The sequence below is a fragment of the Diceros bicornis genome, chromosome 38 (genome assembly GCF_020826845.1).
Source record: "Diceros bicornis minor isolate mBicDic1 chromosome 38, mDicBic1.mat.cur, whole genome shotgun sequence".
Lineage (NCBI taxonomy): Eukaryota > Metazoa > Chordata > Mammalia > Perissodactyla > Rhinocerotidae > Diceros > Diceros bicornis.
In genome coordinates, this window is record NC_080777.1 from 8,747,650 (window position 1) to 8,765,233 (window position 17,584).

The following is a 17,584-nucleotide window of genomic DNA, read 5'->3' on the forward strand; positions in this document are numbered from 1 at the left end:
AACTCCACAGTGCTAGGAACCCAGGCTTCTTTTATCTTTTCTCTGCCATGCTCAACATGCACCTTCCATATCTAGGTCCTAGATGGTTGTTCTAGGTCCCACCACCGCACTCGCAACCCAGAAGCAAGAAGGGAGAAAGAAGAGGAGGACACGTGTACATTCTTTTCCTTTTAATTGTACAATCCTGAAGTTGTATGATTCACTTCTATCCAAGTTCCACTATCTGGAACTGAGTCACATGGCCACTCCTAGCTACAAGGAAGGTTCAGTAGGATGACAGAATGAATAATTGATTGACAAGAAGCAGTCTGTGCCACACAGGATATTAACACAAGAGGTATATGGAAAGAAAAGTTAGGGTCAACTTAACACAATATTGTAAAATTAAGTCTTATATCATTATTAATTAACTTTTCCATCATTTTCCTTTATATTCATCAAGGTCCTCTTTTCCCACCTGGTTCCTAAAGAAGGAAACATTTACCATGTTTCCCTGTATCCCCACACAACGAACAAGGGATTCATTAGAACACTGCTTTATTAATATGTCTGGAATAAATATTTATTGAATATTAATGAAAGTTGAGTGAGCTTCAAAATACATCCTCTGATGACAATAGATTAGAACTCTTTTTAAATAAAAAATGGTTTTTGGGGGGAAAAAACCCTTAATCATAAAAGGTGATTTTTGAAGCATGTGTAAGATGCCCGATCTATCATATTGTGACTTATCATGGAAAAAAATGATATTAATATCCTTAAATGTTATAAATTTATGATTTAATTATAATGTATACATAAAATTTAATTTATATATAAGAAATTAATTCCGTATTATATTTTAATGTATAATTGTACGTATAATATGTATATAATATAGATGAATACATAATATTATGCACAATAAATGTATATATTGCTCTGCTGGACAATATATACATCAAGAAACAGACCTGCTCCCACCAAGTCGGCGCCAGCCGGCGTGGAACCAGGGCTGCCCTCTGCCTGCAGAGAGCGAGCGAGGCTGGGGATGCCCCGGCGTACACCCCCAACCTCCTGGATGACCCGCAGTGGCCCTGCGGCAAGCATAAGCGGGTCCTCGTCTTTGCGTCGTACATGACCCCGGTGACAGAGGATGTGAAGCCCGCCGACCTCAGGAAGGACATGAATGAGACCTTCTGGAAGAAGTTCCGCACACGGAGCTGACACTGAGCAAAGTCACGAGTTCACAGCAGGAGATGCAGAAGCTCTGCGAGGAGGGCAGCCTGCAGCTGTGACCGTGTCGGTGGCCGACGGGGACTCGGGGAAGCTCACGCCGCAGGGCCAGCTCTACAAGCAGATCCGCAAGCCGCGCGCGGGGCGTGCGCGCTCCTCCCGCCGAGATCAGCAGGGGCCTCCGCGAGGACGAAGGGAGCAGCTCATCCACAAGGCAGAAGGAGGTTTTCGATTCATCAGCTGGGATCTCATTGGGTTTGAGTTCACAGTGGGTCCAACGGGGTGTTTCCAGGCACTGAAGAGCGTGCCCCGCCGGCCCCCACTGTTGCACCCACCCGGCAGGGCTGCGCCTGCCCTTTCTCTCTTTACACCGTTGCTTCCTGTAGAGACATTGTTTTCATTCCCAAGTGCCTCACATCGCCAATGGCATTTCTGAGATTCTTCCTGGATTCTCACATGAACAAAATGTGCGGTTTTGTTATTGGTTGTTTTGTGCGTGTGCGCGCGGGCCTGAGACCGGTCTGGCGCCAGGACTTTTGATTTGCATTGTGTAGTGGTGAATCAAAAATGATATTGTGATAGTTACATTCCTGTTATAGGTTTGGGTTTGAAAGCCTGGGAGGGTTTTAGTTCCTTCTTAGCCCTTTGCCTACAATTAGCGTAGGCTGGGACCAGAGAAAGTAACATCTTAGATTTGGAGGAAATATTTCCCATTTCCCATAGGAGCGGGACACTAAGATATTGAGTTATGTGCGTTAATATTCAGTTATGTTTTTCCTATATAGTGGTAAAAGCTAAAGATAAAAACAACCCAGTGTTAGCACTAACATGATACACAGTTCAGAGGTTTTAAATGAGTATGATCACCCACAAATATATACTGTGACAAATATTGTACAATAGAACCTTGGTCTTTCCAACTGAAATTAGAGTTAGAACTTTCCGCATGCTTCATGATTCTGATATCTCTGGTTATTTTCTGCCAAAAACACTTATAACCACACTTTGATATTCTTTGATGAGAGAAACCTGACCTTAAAGCAATTCAATTCAATTTGCATTTATTGAATTTCTTATATTTGCAAGAAATCTACATGAAGTTTGATCATTAAGTTCCTGCCTCAAACTTCAACCAAGCTCTCAAAGTACGGTTTTCTATATTTTTTTTCCTACATGTAGAAGCAGAAGATTGAGAATACACACAATTTAGCGTGTATGGATATTTGTCAAACTAGGATTATTCTTTTCTAATTAGCGGTTTCCCTTACAATCAAGTGTAGTTCTTTCATACGTTTTTCCTGTTTTAGAAGAGGCCCTCTCCCTTTTCTCCTTTCAATAATCACAGCTAATTAAAATAATAAATACTTCTGTTAGTAAGACTGTCAATGAACTAGTTTTACAATGTACAACTGACTCCACCAAATACATTCCAGCTTTCTCAGAAAGCAATATTCAAAGGTTGCTTTTTAAAGGCATGTTTTGTAAACATGGATCTAAACTGGTCCCTACACAGAGTCAGTATACATCAGTCCTCAAAGTTGCTGATATAACTACTTCTATAGATAAAGTATTCCCAATATTTTAGAGAAGTTAGAGTATGATTCTTATAATTACTCTTACCTCTTTGAATTAGTGTCTGAGTACTGGGAAGTAATTCTGACCATGGCATGAATTCACATTGCTGTATATCCACAAAATACCCAAAGATAGAACGTTCACCAGTTGGTAGGTTGATGGCTACATTTGAAAATGATAAATAAATAAATCCAAGTAAGAAAGAGGTTCATTTACGGAATGTTTCAGTAACGATATGATCTCTATGCAAAAGATTTGTTGAACCAGAAATAATAACTATTCACCAAGGGTATATCCAAATACGTAAAGCTGGCCTATCTTTTTTTCCTTCTAATCTTTAATTGTATAAAAGCAAAGTTTTACTAACTTTTTGTCTTTTTTATATCCAGAAAGCAAGGTGAATCATGATCCATTATCCTTTGAAATCTTACCCAAAAGTTCTGCTTATTACCACGTGTTGGATATTATTAAATGCCAGTAATATACTGGTTGTGGTCAAACCAATAAATTAGAGAACTCTGATACTTATTGCAAATGACCTTTACTTTTCCATTAGAAAAGTAATAAATTTTCTTAATAGATTCTGGAAAATACAGAATAATAAAAGCGAAAGAATTTAGCCATGGTTTCATCATAGAAAGATAACAGGGTTCATATTTGATATATTTCTTTGAATCATTTATAAAATTTTTACATACAGTAAAATTCATTTTTGGGGGGTATACAGTTCTATGAATTTTTTTGCATGTATTCCTGTAACCACCATAACAGGCAGGACACAGAACAATTCTAAAACCCAAAGAATTCCCTGGTGCTGCCCCTTTTGTATTCAGACTAGTCTACCAATCCTAACCCCTAGCAACCACTGATCCGTTCTCTATTTTTATATTTTTCTTATTCCAGAATGTCATAAATGGAATCATACTGTATGTAACTTTTTGAAACTGAGTTCTTTGACTTAGCAGAATGCATTTAAGAGTCATCCACATTGTTCATCATTATTCATCAATAGTTCATTTCTTTTCATTGCTGAATAGTATTCCATTGTGTACCACAGTTTATCTATTTTCCCATTAAAGAATATTTGAGTTGTTCCCAATTTTTGTCAATTACGAATAATGTGCCATAAATCTTTGTGTATAGGTTTTGGTATGACTATAAGTTTTCTTTTTTTAAGACAAAAGTTCAAAGAGATTTTTTTTTTTAAAGGAAGATTGGCCCTATGCTAACATCTGTTGCCAATCTTCCTCTTTTTCTTTTTTTAACTCCCCAAAGCCCCAGTACATAGTTGTGTATCACAGTTGTGGAGTTGTAGCTCTTCTATATGGGATGCTACCTCAGCATGGTTTGATGAGCGGTGCGTCAGTGTGCGCCTAGGATCCAAACCTGCGAACCCTGGGCTGCTGAAGCAGAACGTGTGAACTTAACCACTATGCCACTGGGCCGTGCCCTGACTATAAGTTTTCATTTCTCTAGGATAAATATCCAGAGGTGAAATGCTGAGTCATATCGTAAGTGCATATTTAACATTTTTAGAAACCCTCATACTGCTTTCCAGAGTGGCTGTATCTTTTTATCTTGGCAGTATCCGAAAGTTCCTGCTACTATGCATTCATGCTAACACTTGGTATTACTGATTTAAAAATTTTTTATTCTTCCAGCTTTATTGGGACATAAATGACAAATAATATTGTGTAAGTTTAAAGTGTACAACATGATGATGTGATACACACATATTGCGACATGATTACCACAGTAAAGTTAGTTAACATCTCCATCTCCTTACACAAATACCTTTTTTCTGTGTGTGAGAACGTTTAAGATCTACTGTCTTAGCAACTTTCAAATATACCTGACAGTATTGTTATCAGTGGTCACCATGCTGTACATCACATCCCCAGAAATTATTTACCTTATAACTGGAAGTTTGTACTCTTTGACCAACATCTCCTCATTTTCCCCACTCCCCCAGGATCTGGCAACAACCATTCTATTCTCTGTGTGAGTTTGGTTTTTTTAGATTCCACATACAAGTGGAATCATACGGTATTCGTCTTTCTCAGTCTGACTTATTTCATCTAGCGTAATGCCCTCAAGGTCCATCCTGTTGTCACAAATGGCAGGATTTCCTTCTTTTTTATGGCTGAATAATATTCCATTGTATATACATACACCACATTTTCTTTATCCATTTATCTGTCGATGGACACTTAGGTTGTTTCCATGTCTTGGCTGTGGTGAATAATCCTGCAATACACGTTGGGGTGCAGGTATCTCTTTGAGACAGTGTTTTCATTTCCTTTGGATACATACCCAGAAGTGGGATTGCTGAATCCTATAACAGTTCTATTTCTAATTTTTTGAGGAACTTCCATACTGTTTTCCATAATGGCTGGACCAATCCACATTCTTATCAACAATGTACAAAGGTTCTCTTTTCTCCACATACTTGCTAACATTTGTTATCTCTTGTCATTTTGATAACAGCCATAATGAGATATAACTTCATACCCACTAAAATGGCTAAAATATGTAAGACAGACAATGAAAAATGTTAGTGAGGATTTGGAGAAACAAAACCCTCACATATTGTTGATGTAAAATGGCGCAGCCACTTTGAAAATAGTTTGGCGTATCTTCAAAAGTTAAACATAAACTACCATATGACCCAGCAATTCCAGTTCTAGACACCTACCCAAGAGAAATGGAAATATATGTCCACAGAAAGACTTGCACATGAACGTTCATAATAACATCATTCACAATAGCCCCAAACTGGAAACACCCAGTTAGTTGTCTATCAACTGATAAATGTATAGACAAAACTGGTATATCCATAGAATGAAATACTATTAAGCAACAAAAAGAAATTGACTACTAATAGATGGTATATTATGGATAAGGCTCAAATATGTTATGCTAAGTGAAAGAAGCCAGACACAGAAGACCATATACTGTATGAGTCCATTTACTAAAATGTCCATTAAAGCTAAATTTATAAATAGAGAAAGCAGATTAGTAGTTGCCTGAGAATGGAAGGGGTACTGGGGATTAACTGTAAATGTCAGGGATCATATTGGGAAGGTGAAAATATTCTAAAACTGATATGAGGGGAAGGTTGTACCACTCAGTAAAGTTATTCAAAGTCACTGAGTTATATACTTGAAATGGGTGAATTTTTTGATATATGAAATATACCTTAATAAAACCCTGTCATCTCAGTTCAGCAAGACCACCACCCTCTGTTTAGGTTCTCCTCCCTGGGCCATGGTCTGGAAAGTTCCTCCAGGTAGATAGTTGGGGCAGTCATATGATTCATCCCATTTGCTACCCCTTGGGCAAGGCCATGGTTTACTACTGTCCATTCCAAGTAAATGAGAATGCTTCTGATTCTCCTTAATAGGAATTGAAAAGAATGCCTTCACCAGGTCAATAACACATACCACATGTTACTAGAGCTGCCCTGCTCTAGTAACATACTAGCTGGTGGAACTGAGACTACTACTGGTTTAAGTTATTATAGTCCACTGTCGCCCCTTGATTCATCTTTTTTATTTACAAGAACTAAGTTGTTGAATTAAATAGGGACATAATGGGTAAATCATACCTGCATTCTTGAAGTCTTTGAGGGTGTCATTGATATCTAACATTCCACCCGGGATGTGGTATTGGTTTTGATTTACTATCTTGGCTGTGGGTAGGGAGAGTTTCAGGGGCTTTCTCTTGGCTCTACTTGCATATGGATCCTATTCCACAGGTCAGGAAATTAAGGTGAAAGTTTTTGCCAGCTGCTAAGTATATTCATTCTGATTACATATTTAGGTGCTGGGGAAATGAACACTAGGTGGGTCTGTGAATGAATTGTGGGATGGAGCTGTGCCGGGATTTTATTCACCTTTCCTCCATAAGCACCCACTCTAACCAGGGGGACATGATGGTGTTTTGGTTCTACTGGTATAACTATTAGCACCAATATGGTATCCAATTATCCTTGAAAGATCCAGTATTTCCTCTTTCCCGGTGATAGTTATTCTGATAAATAACTGTAGTTCGCTAGTTACTTTGTCATTGCAGGTCCTTCCTAAGTGGAACTGCCTTTGTCTCACCAAGATGTGAGTGCCAGGGGTGCTCATCGCTACTTAGGTGTCACTGCTTCTAGGCCCCTCTCAGCAGAGAGCTAAGAAATAGACGTATACTAAGCCATATATACATACATCTCTATTTATCTCTGCATCTATCTGTGTATATATTAAGAAAAGAAAGCATGAGTTCAGACTAATACCTTTGTATAAGTTTCCTGTGGCTGCTGTAACAAATTACCATAAACCTAGGGGGCTTAAAAGAACACAAATTTATTCTCTTACAGTTCGAGAGGTCAGGAGTCCAAAATGTTTTCAATGGGCTAAAATCACAGTGTTGGCAGGATTGGATTCCTTCTGAAGGCTCTCAGAGAGAATCCTTTTCTTTGCCTTTTCCAGCTTTGAGAGGTCACATGCATTCCTTCGCCCCTTCCTCCATCCTCAACTGCACAACTGCATCACTTCAACCTCTGCTTTCATCAGCACATCTCCTTCTTTGACTCCTCTGCCTCCCTCTTCCACCATTACTGCCTCCCTCTTCCACCATTACTGCCTCCCTCTTCCACCATTAAGAACTAGGCTAAACCCACCTACATAATCCAGGATAATCTCCCCATCTCAGAATCCTTAACTTAATCACATCTTTAAAATCCCTTTTGCTATGAGATCACATATGCACAGATTCCAAAGATTAAGATGTGGGAATCTCTGGGGAGCCATTATTCTGCCTATCACAGTCCAGCGAAAGAGGGTTCATTGTAACATATGTCCTTTGCTTTCTCTCTCTGTTGTTGTTTTTCTCTTGCAACTGAGAACTAGTTTGTGAGGAAACGGTTTCAGACTATGGAATTTACCTGCTCTTCATCAAACTTTTGCCCTAAGTTTAGCATCCGTTGGTATTCTTGCCTGATCTTATCTTTAACTAGGATGGCTACAATGGATATACTTTCTGTAGAATAGAACTGTTATCCTAAACTTTATATTATTCCTACAGATAATTTTTTCAAATTTAATAATAAGTTAAAGGTAATTAGCAGAAACAAGATAACAGCCACAAATTAAAAAGACTTGAATAACTGGAATTATCAGGCGCATATTTGAAGACAGCCATGCTTACTATATTTAAAGAAATAAAAGTAAGCTTGAAAATACCTAAAAAGGAAGGAGAATTAAGACTTGGAAGCAACCTAAGTGCCCATCAAGGGACAAATGGATAAAGAAGATGTGGTATATATATACAATGGAATACTACTCAGCCATAAGAAACGATGAAATCCAGCCATTTGTGACAACATGGATGGACATTGAGGGTATTATGCAAAGCGAAATAAGTCAGAGGGAGAAGGTCAAATACCGTATGATTTCCTTCATTAAGTAGTAGATAATAACAACAATAAACAAACACATAGAGACAGAGATTGGATTGGTGGTTACCAGAGGGGAAGGGGGGAGAGGGGAGGGTGAAAGGAATAATTCAGCACATGTGTGTGGTGATGGGTTGTGATTGGTATTTGGGTGGTGAACATGATGTAATCTATGCAGAAACAGAAGTATAATGATGTACATCTTGAAATTTATACAGTGTTATAAACCAATGTTACTGCAATAAATAAAAATTAAAAAAATAAAAAATAAAAAATAAAATAAAATAAAATAAATAATCTAAAACATAAAAAAAAAATATTTCAACTTCTATAAAAAAAAAAGGAAGGAGAAACTATAAAAAAGTGACACAGTCAATTTGAAAAGGAAACAAACAGACCTTCTAGAAACGAAAAATACAATAGAAATTAAGAGCTCAACAACAATAAAACCAGAATCATACTTAATGGGGAAACTCTTGAAGCATTACCATTTATGATGGCAAAAACAAAACCAAAGAAAAAAAGATGAAATACTTAAGACCAAACTTAATAAGAAATATGCAAAATCAATATGAAGAAAACTTGAAAACTCTTTCTTTTCTAGCTTTAATTCCTTCTTTGATGGTGCCCAGAGTAGAGTTGGTCCAGATCACTGAATTTTTCATTTAAATGACTACATTTTTCATTTCCAGAATTTCTATTTGGTTCTTTTTCATAGCCATATGTTCTTTTTTCATTTCTACTTTTTTTGATTCATAATTGCTTATTTATTTTAAAATGGATGCCATTTCTTCATTTATCTTTTTGAGAACCCTAAACATATTTATATTAAAATCTCTGGTAGGCCATAATAATTTCAACTGGAATGAATTAATATTATGATGGGTGATTTTGTTGGTCTACTTTCTTAGCATTAGTTCCTTTATGCATTTTACAATTTTTGTTTACAGGATGATTATGAGTGGGAGGTTTTTTGGACTCCCTTTTTTTCTCTTTCTTGTTTCCAGTCTGATGGTTTTATAGTTTTATGATTGCTACCACTTGTCTCTCCTTTTCTTCCTACACCTCTGTCCTAAACTAGTTTTTATATTGGTATTTCTGATGACAAAACAAAATTTCATACTCTTTGCTTTAAGATAATCTAACATAATGAATAATTTATTAACTTGTCTTTAGGTTTACAGGGAGAAGAAATAATAGAGTTTGAAGTATTTCTGCCTGACAAATAAATCAAAACAGTTTATCTGTCTTTAGGAGTTAGCGACATCAAGTTGAATTACTAAATTCAACAACAAATTAACACACAATGCTTTGATATTACAAGTTAATTTCCATAGGAAATAACATAAAAACTTTGCAATCCAGATGTCTTAAATGGAACTTTTACAAATAACCTCAAAAAGATACTTTAAGAGTTATATCAGACAGACTAGTGGGATTTGTACTTTTGGTAATGTTTTTAGATTTCATCTTTATTTAACAAAGTTCTTCTAAATACATTCATGTTCAATATTTTGTCTCTTTTTCGCACCTGCATCAATGATCTCTTTACCTGTTCAAAGTTCCTTTAATCAGTAACAGCTAATTGGGAAGGTTTACTATTTCAAAGTATTAGGACAGATTCCATTTGTTAGAACTGATTCAAAAACAAAAAATACTAAATAAATCTAAGACTGTATAAAATAATTTAGAAAATATTATTTTTTCAAAAAAGAAATGTGAGACTATAATATTCTTCTTCTACAGAAGTTCCTGCTACATGATATGTATAATACAAATCTAGTTATATAGCTGATGGGCTAAGCTCGGCTGAGCTCGTAGTTTCAAGGCTTTATCTTTGCTCTTCTGCCTTATTTGAGTTACAGCTTCTTGTAGTGACAAAAATCAACCAGAAATCAAATTTTCTTCAGCCTCTTTTCATTGGAGTAAGGGTGCTGGAGTATACTTATTAACCCTCTTTTACCTCTAATTTTAAGATTAAAAGATGAGCCTAATCAATATAAGCCCAATTATAAAGAGTTTCTAATTAATATTCTAGATTAAGCATAATTAAGACTTCCCCCCCTACAACTTACCTACTTGTGAATTGCTTTCAAATAATTCATGAACAAGGTTGTCAAAATCATAGGTTACTCTTGCAAGAGAATCAGGTTCAAGATTTGAATACAACAGTACATCATCTTCGTGTTCATCTTCACGTTTTAAAGTTCCTCCAAATGCCCAAGTAAATGCAAACACGAAAAGCTTTTGAATCATTGTTTTTAATTTATCAGGATTTTTCTCCACATACCATGTATTTTCAGCGCTGGGACACATATGTGTGGAAAGGTGAAGGTTAAAATTTTTAGAAAGCAGTTCAGTAATTTATTTCAATATCATGTCAAAGTTTCATTATTAAAAATTATAATACAGTTAAGTGTGGACATAAAAGTTTTAGAGTTAATGTATAATTTTCCTTTGACAAGACATGTAAATTATACACTGCTACTGTTTTTATTTTTACAGTACTATATGTGTAAGAGATTTGTAGTCAATCTTTATTTCATTTATTTAGTACATATGATTCACTTTTATTTTAGGTCAATTTATTAGTTGAGTTTACCTGTCTTTCTGGAGAGGTTCTGATAATTCTCCATTTTATGTAGAAAGACACAAGTGAATAGTCATTCGCTCTGTACTCCTCTCAACCAAGTTCTAGAGGTTGATGTAGTTCAACCTGGCTAAAGCCAGGCAGGGGAATCTGGGAAGAATCTTCTCCAGTCTGGGTCAACCCAGGTCATCCTGGTCTGTGGGACCCCGAAATTCTATAGTGATAGGGCTGATGGTGATGCAGCTGAACAAAAGGTTTGGGCCCGATTTCAAGACATTTTGAATAGTTCAGGATTTAGCATCATCATAAAATGATTTATAAATTATGAAAATCCTAAAAATATATCACTGAACTGAAATTTATGGGCAATCATTAATGTACAGCACATGTGTACAATTCTATTTGAAATTTCTAGTCATGTGTAATAGTTCATTCAGCAAATATTTATTGAATTCATACTATATTATCAGTTACTCTGAACAAAACAAACATGATCACTTATTTCTAGGACAGGAAAATGAATACTAAATCATGGTAAGCGGGAAAAATAAAGAGTCAAGTGCAGCATGAAGAATAGTCGTAGAGATAACTAATTTAGATCGTGGGAGTCAGGGCAGACTCTTTGAAGAAGCAAGTGTTAAACTGAGACCTGAAGAACGAGTGAGATTTGGCAAAGTGTAGGAGGAAGAGCATTTGGGCAGAAGGAATACGTGTGCCAAGACCACGAGGTCAAAGATAACAGCTACTTTGAGGAACTGAAAAAGCAAAGCCAGTGTCATTGAAGCACATATAGTGAGTGGAAGAGATTAGGAGTTGAGTCTGGAGAGCTAGGCAGGGACTTTCTTAAGTTGTACCAAGCTTTTTTTCCCTTCTGCTCTGAGTGTAATGGGAGGTCATTAAATGGCTATCAAAAGAAACATTCTAACTTATGTTTTAAAAAAATCAAACTCTTGCATATAAACACTAGGTGACATGTACAAGGATATTAATCATAGAAGTAGTTGTAATAACAAAAAAATTGAAAACAACCTATATGTTTACCAATGGATAAAGAAATTGTGACATTTGTATAATGGACTATTAGTGGAGAAAATGAATAAAGAACCCCTACATGCACAATGGATTAATCATAGGGACATAACATTGAACAAAAAATGCAAATCACAAAAGAACACAGCGATTCCATTAAAGTTTAAAAACATGCAAATTTGAAAAACACAGTCATGTGTTGCTTCCCGACGGAGACATTCTGAGAAATGAGTTGTTAGACAATTTTGTTGTTGTGTGAACATCATAGAGTGTACTTACACAAACCTAGACGGTACAGACTACTACACACCTAGACTATACGGAACTAATCTTATGGGACCAGTGTCATATATGCAGTTAATTGTTTACCGAAAAACTGTTATGCAGCACATAAGTGTATATTGTTTGGGAATATATTAATAAACACAAAATCCAGGAAAGTAGTTATCTCAGATGATGTGATGGTGTAAGATCTAGATAGGTACACAGGGGACTTCAAAGATAAAGTAGTATGTTTTTTCTACAACTGAATGCTGTGTATATGGATGTTTGTGTATTGTTATTTATATCTTACACATATTTTATAAATATTCTTTTACGGCTACTTTCTATTTAATAAAAATTAAAAATAATATATGGTTGTCATGTTGAGAATGGACTGGAAGAATTGGGGAAACCAATCAGTAGGCTATTGCAACAGTACAGGCAAGAAATATGGAATGTTTGGGCCAGGATGCTGACAATCAAGACACAGACAAGCAAATGAATTTGCAGGCAGAATTGACAGGTAGAGTAAAACCATATTTAGAATGTTCTATCATTTAAAAGAATGTTAAATGGGACTCATAATGAGATGTAGGAAGGTCTCAACAGTGACTTTCCTGTCCTACAAAATGGCAGAAGAATTGTAGAGCTAATAATTTCTATAGCTATAATTTATTGAGCACTTACTATGCACCAGCCACTATTCTAGATTCTAGCACATCACATTATTCCAGTTTTATAAATGAGAAAATCAAAGGTCAAAAATATTTAGTAAATGGTTCAACATTTCTCAGCTCATAAATGGCAGATTCATGAAATCGATTCATATCAATTTTATGTATGTACAGAGGCTGGACAAATAAATTCATTTTATTCATATAACTTAGCATCAAAATCTGGTGATCTTGTGTTAGATATACAAGGACTCTATCTAAGCTGGAATAAAATAAATTTAAGTGGATTTGGATACTATGAAGTCACAAAAGCATTTGTTTATTGACAGGTAATCCTGCACCTGTTTGAGTTTTGGCACCTAGCGAGTCCCAAAACACGTCTGTTGAGTGAATGTAACTGACCTCTTCTCTGTATTTGTGAATTTGGCAGAAACTTCTGAATGTGGAGAATCTGTCTCCTCAGCTGAAATATCCTTCGAATCTTCGCCTTAAAAAGCAAAGAGTATTTTTCCACAATTAACAACAGACCTAAAATTTAGCTGGTTAATTAGTGAGGTTTAACCTTTACCATTGTTTAGTCTGTGAATTGTCATAGGAAGACAACTTTGTTTCACATACAGTACCTTAGAGTCATCTCATCAAACCAAAGTGGGAGTTACTAAGAGAAGGGGAGCAAAGAATGTACCTGCAATTGTCTGAATCAATTCTCATTTAGTTGAAGTGTAAACCTGCATACTTTTGTTCTTCATTCTATTCTGGCAGCTTTTTTGTAAGTTTGATTGTTCCAAAATGAAAACTTTAAAACATTCAGGTGACTACCTCCAAATGTGGTGCACATTATAAACTAAATAATAAATGGGTCCTAATAAGGTGAAACCTTAAAAAAGAGACGTGTATGCTTTCAAAATTCATCCAACAGGTGCATTTCAGGCAGACTGCAGTTGTCTCCCTCCTACCCCCCTCACCCACCTTTTTAGGCTTCTTGTAGAATATTTAGAAACGGAAGAAAATAGCAATCACCCACAAGTCCACTACCATAGATAACAACCATTAAATGCTGATGCATTTCATTATAGTCTTTTACATAAATATATAATATTCAAAAATTTAAACAAAAAATTAAAAGGAGACTTTGGTTTTCATTCTGCTTTATTTATTTTAAGTCTATCTTCACGCCTTTCCATTGCACCATAATTTATGAAGCAATTCTCCTATTGTTGGAATTCAGATTATTGCTGTTTTTACGATTATAAATAATTCTGCTATAAATGAAGCTCCTTGCATAAGTCTGTACACTTCTGTGATTATTTCTTTATAATAAATTCCTAGAATAAGAGATACTAGGGCAGACTTTATGGATATTTTTAGCATGTGTTGCCAAATGGCTCACCAAGAAAGGCTGGATCAATTTATACCTCCAGTAGCTTCTGTGAGAGTTATGTTTCAGCACATTCTAGCTATCAATGTGTTTTCTCTATTTAAAAATCTCTTTGCTTATTTCATTATCTGTAAGGTTAAATATTTTCTTTAAAAATTTATTTATTGGAAATTTTAGTACTTGTGAAAATATCCCTGTGACCCAAGTAACTTTTGTATCTGCCCCCTCCTCTATTCTGTCTCTAGTCATTTCATAGCTTAGTTGGAATGTTCAGGAAGAATATCCCATATAAACACATATTGTGAGATGTAGAAGGAATGGCATTGCATATTTGAGGGTTATATAAACTCCTGCAAAATTTTTGGCAGTAAAATATATGTAGTCTGCTATATGGATGCTAACCTTTGAATTTTTATTCATCTTCCAACTATATACACACACTCACATATACCCATATATATATGTATATATTATATAAATAAACATATTTAAATATACATAATATTTAATCTCTTTAACACTTCCTGATGTATTCTGGGAGAGTTCTTTGACTATTCTAGCTCTCACTGATTTGTTATTCAGCTAACCAAGCCAGCATTCAACCCATTTTTATGTTCTTTAATTTTTTTGAGTCCTAACCTCCATTTATATCTCTTAACTACTTCTTGCTTTGTTTCCAGTACTCCCATTTCCCTGGCTTGCACGTCTGTTGAATTTAGAAATGTGTATCTGGGGAGGGAGTGGACACTCTTCAAGAGAGAAGTTGTGTTTAACAACTTATATCTATTCTGGCACTGCTCTTTTTCAAGTGTGGTCTCTCTTTCTTAATCATTTGGGCTTTAAGATGAGAAGGGAGTTGGCAGTAGGAGGAAATATGTTTTTACCTGCTTTCTAACCTAGTCAGGCTTCACTGCCACCATATTTTGTTGCTGCCTCTAGCTGTGCTGTGGTGTGCTAACTGGCAAAGGGAAGGACAATAGCTCATTCAGAGCCATGAGGAGAAGGAGAAAGGGCAACCCTAAATATTCTCCCCCACTTTATCTCTGATTCATGGTATCAGCTCTCTTCTGCTCAGGGTTGCTGTTTACCCCCTCTGGGACCTTAACCATCTTGTCATCCCAGGGATTTCTCACAATTTCTTTTAGTTTGATGAATTCAAAATTGAGTTTTGGAGAGAGAGTTGGGAGCCTGTGTTAATTTGCCATCTCATCTGAATCTTTTGATCTCTCCTACATATGTTTTATTACTTTCCATGTTTATGCCTTTGCATGATTACAGCTTACGCCTAGGATTTTGGACAGATTTTTTCCCACTATTTCTATCTCTAAGAATCTATAAAACACAGCAATAACATTATTCCCTAGTAGAGACCCTCTAAGGATTCTTTATACTCATTTTTCTTGTGACCCTTCAACACTTACGTACGGCATTAATATACTTTATTGATATGTTCCTCTATAAATGATTTTTAGTTTGTTCCATATGCATGTCTGCTGTTGGTTCAAACAGACTAAAGCTTCCTGGCCTTCCCTTTCTTTATTTTCTCTTATAAAATCTAATAGAAGATGATAAATAACTGGTATTGACTAGCTAAGACACAACATCATTAATATAACTTGGGGGGAAAAACTTACGTTGTCCAAAGCCTCCATTTTTATCCATGAATTCAAAGAAAGCATCAAGAATTCTGCAGAGAGTTATAACAATTGTTATGTCTTGTACAGGAAATGGCTGAAATTTCTGATGCTTCTTTATAAACTGTAGTCCATTTGTGACACTATTTTTAATCATGAATTCAAGAAAATCCACTCCTGATTGACTCATAATTTTTGAAGTTTTCAAAAGCCATGACTTAACATAAGGTTCCCATCCCAGATCAACAGGATCCTACCAATAAAAAACACAAGATAATTTTATGTAAATAAATAAAAATACAATGTCCACCTACTTTCTTAGCATTTCTTTACTTCACCACTGCCCCCTGCCAAATATGGTTTAGAACCATCACTCATTAAAGGAAAGTGATCAAAACCCTTCTTTGAAATGATTTGTGATTTTTAACCATGGTCTTATAAGACAAAGAGCATTTGGGGGACTACGTGTAGGGAGGTGTGTGAGGCTAAGTGTATGTGGTGAGGGGAATTGCTTACCCAGAAAATCAGCACTATACTTAGCTTTATTCACTACATTGAGTTAAGTAGATTAGAACACAGGGCTAATCATGGCTAATAATTAATTTCATGTACAGAAAAAATTTATTCTTTGTTGTGTCTTCTACCTCCTTACCACTGTCTTGGTAATGTGTTTCACAAGTCCTAAGAGTCATGGAGTGGATGTGAAAGGTTTCAGGGCAATCTTCCCTCTATTGGAAAAATAATTCATACTAGCAGCCTAACTTGTCACCGTTGTGAGAAATACTGACATTTCACTTACTGAGTAGTATTAATAACAGTAGTAACTACACTCCTATTCATTTCTGGGTTAGGAGGCTTTAGGGGACACAAAACTTCTTAACTACTCGGATTGCCCTAAATCCAGAAGTAACAATGAAATAAACATAAAAAATGCTGTCGATAATGATTAGTTATTATCCAGACAACACATTTTCTTTAAGAAATTTGTTTTTGAAAACTTACCATATACACCACTGCACATCGGCTGACAATAGCAGGACTGGCCTGAGAGAGACCGTCAACTTCAAAAATCACTCTTATTTTATTAGTTAAAGGTATTCTCTCACTGTTTGCTAGGCACAACATTCTAGTGTCATCTAGCATAGAATTTAGATTTTCTACCCAAAAGGTATCCACTGGACCATCTAAAATAATCCACTGCCAATCGATGTCTGGAGAGAAAAATATTTTTAATGTAACAGAGAATAATTTCAGTCTTCTTTCACTGAAGTCTTGCAAACTTCCTATTTTTTTTAGAACATACTTTCTAATTAAGATGAAGAATTATGTCCGAGAAAACGCTAGATTCAATGTGTTTATATGTAGTCTCTAATATCTATTAAATATGAGTAAATATTCAGACCATATACTTAATAATGCTTTAAACATTGCTGTGATATTTTTAGATTGCTAAATTATATAATTAGCCCTTAAAATTTAGATAAGAGAAAGATCCATGAATTAATTTTTTCGATAATGCTATGGTTTGTGAATTTTCCCCTTCTACCCAGGAATATTTTTCGGATGTGCTGCCTCTGAGAAACAGGAAAGGAAAACAGACGCCCTTTGAAGAAAGAATCAAAGAGACAGATTTTACAGTATTTCATACTTGGAACTCATTTACTCCTTTTTCCACACTCTACATGCCCCTACATGGCTCCATAGTTTTAGAAAATCTATTGGTCAGGAGGAATGAATGGGTCACTACGGAGATAGAAAATAGTTAACCACATGAAAGACATT

The 17,584-nt window shown here is 35.7% G+C and overlaps 1 protein-coding gene across 1 annotated transcript in view; it reads right to left on the reverse strand.

Moving 5' to 3' along the window:
* DNAH14 (dynein axonemal heavy chain 14) overlaps positions 1–17,584 on the reverse strand; it is a 344,464-nt gene that overhangs the window by 164,359 nt on the left and 162,521 nt on the right. Inside the window, exons 39-43 of the mRNA XM_058533894.1 lie at positions 16,805–17,013; positions 15,803–16,055; positions 13,152–13,277; positions 10,309–10,575; positions 2,836–2,952 (exon numbers count right to left, since the gene is read on the reverse strand). Coding sequence (XP_058389877.1) covers positions 2,836–2,952; positions 10,309–10,575; positions 13,152–13,277; positions 15,803–16,055; positions 16,805–17,013 — 972 coding nt within the window. The remainder of the gene's footprint in view (positions 1–2,835; positions 2,953–10,308; positions 10,576–13,151; positions 13,278–15,802; positions 16,056–16,804; positions 17,014–17,584) is intronic.